Source organism: Rhincodon typus, chromosome 7 (genome assembly GCF_021869965.1).
Source record: "Rhincodon typus isolate 14 chromosome 7, sRhiTyp1.1, whole genome shotgun sequence".
NCBI lineage: Eukaryota > Metazoa > Chordata > Chondrichthyes > Orectolobiformes > Rhincodontidae > Rhincodon > Rhincodon typus.
In genome coordinates, this window is record NC_063338.1 from 14,622,823 (window position 1) to 14,630,253 (window position 7,431).

The 7,431-nt window shown below is 40.0% G+C and overlaps 1 protein-coding gene across 1 annotated transcript in view; it reads right to left on the minus strand.

The window, feature by feature from the left end:
• Positions 1 to 806: 806 nt before the first annotated feature.
• The window catches only part of ube2g2 (ubiquitin-conjugating enzyme E2G 2 (UBC7 homolog, yeast)), a 35,882-nt gene continuing 29,257 nt past the window's right edge, over positions 807 to 7,431 (minus strand). Inside the window, exons 4-6 of the mRNA XM_020511600.2 lie at positions 4,662 to 4,780; positions 4,350 to 4,490; positions 807 to 1,211 (exon numbers count right to left, since the gene is read on the minus strand). Of these exons, the coding sequence (XP_020367189.1) occupies positions 1,099 to 1,211; positions 4,350 to 4,490; positions 4,662 to 4,780 (373 nt within the window). The 3' untranslated portion in view covers positions 807 to 1,098. The remainder of the gene's footprint in view (positions 1,212 to 4,349; positions 4,491 to 4,661; positions 4,781 to 7,431) is intronic.

Below are 7,431 nucleotides of genomic sequence, written 5' to 3' on the forward strand. Positions count from 1 at the left end.
TGAAAGGAGGAAGTGGATAAAAGAGTGCAAGAGTGAGAAGTAGACAGATAACTATCAACTAGATCTGACGTTAATGCTAAGAATTCAAGATTTTGGCCTCTTCATATGGTTTTCTTTCGCTCACCAGTAGCAACACAGACTGACTGACATACCCACTGGCCCACACGCATTTAAACCGACTCTCACGTGCAGATCAACACCATCAACCCCCCATCCCAGACAGACATACCATTGATGGCTACACTGACAAGAAGCAGGAATTACTTCTATGAAACCCATTTGAAATGACTTTTTTGAGCTCTCCGTGGTTGCGAGAAGTCAGGGTTTCACCAGGTTCATTCGTGTTGCTTTTTATTTTTAAACCTCTAATAGCTTCTTGCTTTTATATGTTTCATTTCACTCCATTAAAAGGGCTGAATATCCTAGAAAACATCAACGAGAACAGATGAAAGTGTTGGACAGAGCTGGAAGGCACCCTGATCATGTAGTGAATGACATCCCATATCATGCTTCCCTCATCTCTTTAATGATTAAGAAATGCTTGCTGGAAGTAGCCTGCTCCATTGTCTGCTGCAAAAGCACGCCTGTACAAGCAGAACAAAAAAAACTTCCCATTCGAAACTGCGCCTCGGAATTTGTTTGCATTCAACCAAGATGAAACAAATGTTATGGCATTGAGAGTCTCCTATTCTATAGGCAGGCCTAAGATGCAAAATCTTTGGAAACTTCACACACCAGTCCAATTGAAATACCACACCCAATTTCATTCAAAGCAATACTTAAGAGAAAAAAAAAACTCATGGAGAAACAGTTGGACCCTCTTGTGGGAAGGTTATTTTATCCCTTCAGCTATTTCATCCAAGTAAGTTCAACCACTTTTTTGTGTCTGAAATGGAAAATAGTAACAGCCATGAAAGCCACGCTTCAGTCCGCTTATGTTTTAAAGGAGACCATTAAGTGGACAGTCCTGAGACAACTGGAAAAAAAATTGGGCAATACTAACTTTACCCTTGGACATGAAAAGCAGGAGACAAACAGCAATGTGCAAAGAACCATTAAATATTGCAGGCAATCCTGGACAATTGCAGGGCTCTCTGCTCACAGTCCAAGAGATTTCCGCACTGTTTGCTGGGCAATTTTGTAAAACTGTCCCCGATCATCTCGCCACATTTTTGAGGCATCCACGTTGGCTCCACTTTCATCATTAGGCTCTGTAGAAAGAAGAGAAAAAGCAACACTAAGACCAAATAAAATTGTAGCAACCAAAAATCTGGAGCATGGCTTTATTAATAGGAGTACACAAATGCAAGGAAATTTACCTAAACTTAAATACTGGTTTGCCCTCAACTGCAATATTGTGTCCAATTCAGGGCATCTCAATTTAGGACGATAGCGAAGCCTTGGATGGCGTACAGGGAGACTTACCAGTGTGAAACCCAGGATGAAGGACTTGTTAAGTGCAATGATGGAAACAGCAATTGTCTTTGGAGCAGAGATGATTACAGGGAGAATTAACATACAATTTCAAAACCATTGAGGGTCTTACTACTGTTGATAGGCAGATTCTGTTTCTGGTGGATAACCAAACTGTTCAGATTTAAAGCAACAGGCACAAGAACCCGGGGAGATAAGACAACTTTTCTTTACGAGTAGTTGTGCTCTGGAATGGATGGGCTGAAGGAGTGATGGTAACTAATTCAATAGCAATTTTTAAGATGGAAATGGAAAAGTTTGCAGCGTTATAGGCAAAGAATTAGAGGATTGAGAATAAGAGAGTAGCTCTTCCAAGGAGCTGACACAGGTATGATGGTCCAACTGCTCTGCCTTTGTGCTGTCATATTCTATGGTTCTAGAGCATTTACTTTTAAATGACATAGTCCAAATTTGGGGGCAAAATACTTCTAAACTCCAGCAGTCCTGCTCCATGCAAATATTTCCTTACGCATGTTGTTTTCTGCCTTATGAACTAAATGCCCAAATCACTGAAGCAAGCAGAATGTGGTTGTATAACTGTTGCACCACTGATGAGCACATTCAAAACATGAGACAGAAGACATTTGGGAAGATTCCAATCGGCATTCATACCAATAGGAATGTAAAAATGAAAAGCAATTACGCTAAGTTAACTCCATAAACCTAATAAATGATATACTATGTACATATGTGTGATGTACGTGTTTCGAGATGATGCATGTGAAGCTCCCAATTCAAGGTTTATAGACATCTCCTTCAGCTTGTCACAACTTGTTTCCTCCTCTGAAACTTCTTTTACTCTCACTAAGTTTATACTCCCCTGCTCAATTAATTTCTCACTTTTATTTCTAGCATATACAATGTAGTTAATTTCTCTCCCTGCAGCCAGTTCCCTTTCTCACAGTTTTACTTCCACCCAGTTTCTCAGTGTTTGCTCTGAACCATTTGCTTTTCCCTTTCCCAACTCTAAACTTCTCATCACTTTCCTTCTCATAAAACAAATTTTTCTTGGAGCATTACTGAACAAATGATGCTGCAGACCACGGCATTCAGTAACATATATTCAACATTTTCTGTCGTAGTTCTGGAACACAATACACAGTGTCCCCTATAATTCCAGATCATCAGTGCACCATTTGCTTTAGGTTTTGTAACTGCAGATCTCTGGGCACCAGGTGATGGTGTTATGCAGGTCCACCTATATTTTCCCTTCTTTCCAGCTATTGTCAGGTGTTTCGGGGTCTTTGCACCAGTCTTTCATCGTTTTTGTTTTAAGTTTTGTCTTCAATTTTGAAAATGACCATGTGAAATCTCCTCTTCCTATCTCCACCCAGCTGCTCACAATGGGCTCTGTTTCACCTCCCAATGTTCAACTCTGCTCTATAAATTTACAGGACCCACTCTCCCAGCTGTTCAATCAATTATTTACCTTTTCTTTTAAGCCTCAAGCCATGTGATTTTCCCCTACAAGTTCCCAGGAGACTACTTTTCAGTGTTTTGGAAGAGGTAGATCCGCAGGAAATGCACACAAACATTAATAGGCTACCCTGATGTCACCTTAAATATTCACTCCTTTCACCACTGTACACCGTGCTGCAGTACGCACAACCAATAGGGTGCACTTCAGTAACTTTCCAAGGCTTTATCAGCTGTACGTCCTAAATACACAAACTCTACCATCCAGGCTATCAAATATGCCACCATCTGCAGGATCTTTTCCAAGTTACATCATCTGAGTTGGACATATAATTGCAGTTCCTTCATCCTTGTTGGGTCAAATGCCTGGAATTCTTTCCCTATCAGCACCATGTGCACCTATGTTGCAAGGACAGCTGCAGGCCAAAAACAAAAGTGCCTTATTACCCCTCTCAAGGGATGGACAGCATTTATTGCCCTGTGAACCTCATATCTCAGATGTGAACTTTAAAAAGCATTGTATGAGCTTTCTGCAGCACAATTTTTCGTCAATTCAAACTATTTAGAATAATCATTTCAATTTATTTAGACTTTACAGCAAATGTTTGAAGTGTAGTCATTGTTGTTAACCAAGCAACCATTAGTTTGTATGTCTGAATATCTTACAAACAATAAATAAATGAATTATTTAGATAATTGGTGACTGAAGAGAAACACTATTTCCAGTGGCAGGAAGATTGAGGATACATTTAAAATATATAGCAAAGGATGAAAGATGAGCAGAATTTTTATTTTTATGTATGGAACTATTGAGATCTGGAATACTCTAGGTTAACGGGTGATGGAGGCACACTCAAAAATACATCTACAGTGCATCTCGCTAGTTTTATAGTTGAACCCAGCAGATGAGGTCAAAGGTCAGTCAGGCCAGAATGCAGGAAAAGACCGGCACACAAAACCGCTAACGAGGCCAGCGATCCATTGCACCAATGCAATATGTAGCCAAACAAAGTGGTAATTTACTTCATTAGTTGAGTAAGAATTAAAACTCATACACGGCAGCTTTATACATTTAAAAAAAATTCAAGCCTTCGGGTGGCCAGATTTAAGACAATAGTAAATTTGAAAAGAAAACTGATATTGTTTTAAAACCCGCAGGGCTGCACAGAGACAGAGCGAGAGCAAAGCAACAGGATTAAATGAGTCACTTTTCCAGACAGTGAGCACAAGCATGGTTGGCTGAATGTGCTAAATGATTAATAAATGATTATAACAACTTTTCATTGCAGTATTTAACTTTCTTACGCCTAGCATAATGTGTGGGTAGAGGGCACAGGTCTCTTCACTACAAACATGTTAACGCTGAACCCAGATTACACGTCCGGGACTCAAGTACAAACACAATCTCACTCCAGCCTCCTCCAATTCTGGTGAATAACAGAACCCACATTGATCTTTACCTGCCAACATGCTCACAACTGAAAGCAGAATCTTCTCAACGCTTTGAACAGGACTCCATCGTTCTGCACTGCTCTCGTAGCCCATAGGGTCATCGCCGGGTGCATGAAGAATCGAGATGCAAACCCTCCCATCTGGGTAAACTGCAGCAACAGAACAATGGTCAAACAGGGAAGGCAGTGGATTGCAGCAGATAAGCGAACATTTGCAAAGCAACTCATTGCATAGACTCTCTCACAAATGAGTGAGCATCTATGAAGTAATTCCTGCTAATGAATTGGAGGCACCAGCATTGTACCAAAATTAGCACTTACCATTTGGGTGAAACATCTCTCCCGTGAAACGCATTTTTGGCGGATTCAGTGGGTAATCGTGCGGAAAACTCAGGATGGCTGGAAACACTCCGCCTTCAAAACAGGTGTCTTCAGGGCCCCTTGGAACAAAACAGAGAGGCCAATTTATGGCTCAACAATTCTACACAAGGTTCATATCCAGGCCTCCTTTCACTTCCCATCACTGTTTAAAGTTACTGGAACCTCAGCTTCAAGTGCCTTATTTGTAATGTAGCAAAACTCAAGTTACTTCTTGGATCCATTGAAGGCAAAAATCAGAAAGCAAGAATAGGCCATCAAGCCCCTTCTAACTCTGCCACATCATCACCTGTATGCAAAGGGTACCATAACCCTGCTCTAAACTGGATAATAATGTCAATCAAGTAGTTCAGATATTTCTTTCACACCCAACCAAACATTCAGCTCGATTTGAGATCTGGTTCCCTTTTAAAGAATGAACTGACTCAAGGCCAGCTATATCATAGAACGAAGGACTTGCAGGATAGGCTGTGATTACTGAGATATATTATAATTAATCATGTAAACCAGGAGGAATAGGAATAGATAACTGAGAGTACTAATGCATTAAGTCATCAACAGGCCTAACTGCAATTTTCAGCCATGGTTTAAGTAGGTCACTGCTATTTATTCACCTATTCAAAATGTCAATGAAAATCTACACCCATAATTATGCCCTAAAAAGGAGTAAAGTCTTTGGCATAAAAAGCAGAGAAGCTGTAGTGACGTGCTAACATCACTAAACCACTAACATCCACCTGCACGAAAGCACTTCTAATACAGCAAAACATTCCAAGGCCAAACAGATTCTGGGGTTTCTTCATTTCTTCAAAAAGAGTATGCCACGCTTTAACCATTCTCCTCAACTTAGAGGAACAGGCAGACTCACCCAGCTGTTCCAATGTGTCCTGTCCATACCCACCGCATCTAATCGAGTTTGGTATTACTGAGTAGATTTCTGGAAGACGCACCCATCATGCTGTAGTGGTTATGATCAGCCACTTACACAGCTTCTTACCTGCTGTTATCACACTTCTGAACAGACCTCTCATATTAAAGTTGATCTTTCTCTGCACCTTCTCTGTAGCTGTAACACTATATTCTGAATTCTGTTCTATTACCCCAATGTACTTACGTATGGTGTGATTTGCAACGCAAAACAGTACTTTTCACTATATCTTGGTACATGTGACAATAATCAAATCAAATCAAATGATCACCTAATCCTTAGTTTTGGGGTAGTATTCTAGATAGCACTAGAATGCTGGCAATTATTAAAATACTGAGAGTGCACTGTTCTTTCAGAGTTACTGTCTTTTGGATTAGACATTGAAACAAATTTTTGCCTGCCTCTCAGGTGGTTGCTAAAGAAACTGATGTTGGAGTCTCAAAACTTTTACAAGCTATGTACAATCTATGGAACTGAGTGTAATGGATCCACCTTTGCTGGTGGTACAAATTTACATCGGACACTTGCCTGTGAGACAAAGAGGTTGTGAAGTGATAGAGGCAGGTTAATGGGCAAGGACATAACACTGTGAACAGAAGAACAGAAACGCAGAATTTTTATTTTAAATGGAGATTTTTTAAAAAAATATTGGTGTCCACAGGGATTTGAATGTTCATGTAAAAGAAACTCAAAGTTAATATGCAAGTACAAGAAGCAATTAAGAAGGCAAGCTGTATATTGGCCTTTAATGCTAAGGGGCTAGGCAGTACAACCGTAAGGAACCCTGCTGCAATGGAACAATTGTTTTGTTAGACAATACAGTAAACCTTATATATTAGCTTGAGTAAGAAAAAATTTTCAGTTGATTAATTCTTGGTATTAAAGTATTGCCTCATGAGGCCATTCCTGCACCTACTTTTCCATGCTATGGTAAAGACCACATAATACCATTCACAGAAGATTAGGAGTGTCTTCCTGGTGTATTGGAAACACTTATTTCTCAACCAGTAACACCAAAAATGATCTTCCAAGGTGTTTGTGGAACATTTCGGTATGAAAGTTGGCTGCAGTGACTGAATAAGGGAAAGTAATGTCTTGCATTTGTACAGCATCTTTCCTGCCCTTGGGATGTCCCAAGTGTTCTGCGATCAATTAAACATTTGAAATGCAGTCAGTGATTTAGCATAGGAATTGAGGCAACTAATTTCCAAAGAAAAGATCCCACAATCAAAACTGTGGTAAAAACCAGATTATCTATTTCTAGGTATAGATTGAGGGATGTGCAGTTGTCAGTGAACCTTTAGATCTTCTTTGAAAGAGTGATATCAATGGGTTAGACAATGCCTTGATCTAATTCATTCCCAACAGTGCCTTCCAAATCTCTTCAAGGTGAAAGGACTACCGACCAAGACACCATACACACAATATATCAATTATGGGAATTCACTGGCTATGAACTATTTCTGATGACATTATGAAGTCATGAAATCACCATGCAGTCCAAATTTTATTTTCTTTCTTTCAATCTATGTTAAGAACATTTTCAACGCGTGAAGTCTGAGAAATTAATGGTTTCAAGCTAGCATTTACTTGATCCTTGGCCAATTATGGTTGAATGCAGAGCAATGGTAGTAACCCGAGATAGTAGGAACTGCAGATGCTGGAGAATCCAAGACAACAAGGTGCAGAGCTGGATGAACACAGCAGGCCAAGCAGCATCATAGGAGCAAAAAGGCTGACGTTTCGGGCCTAGACCCTTCATCAGAAATTTCTGATGAAGGGTCT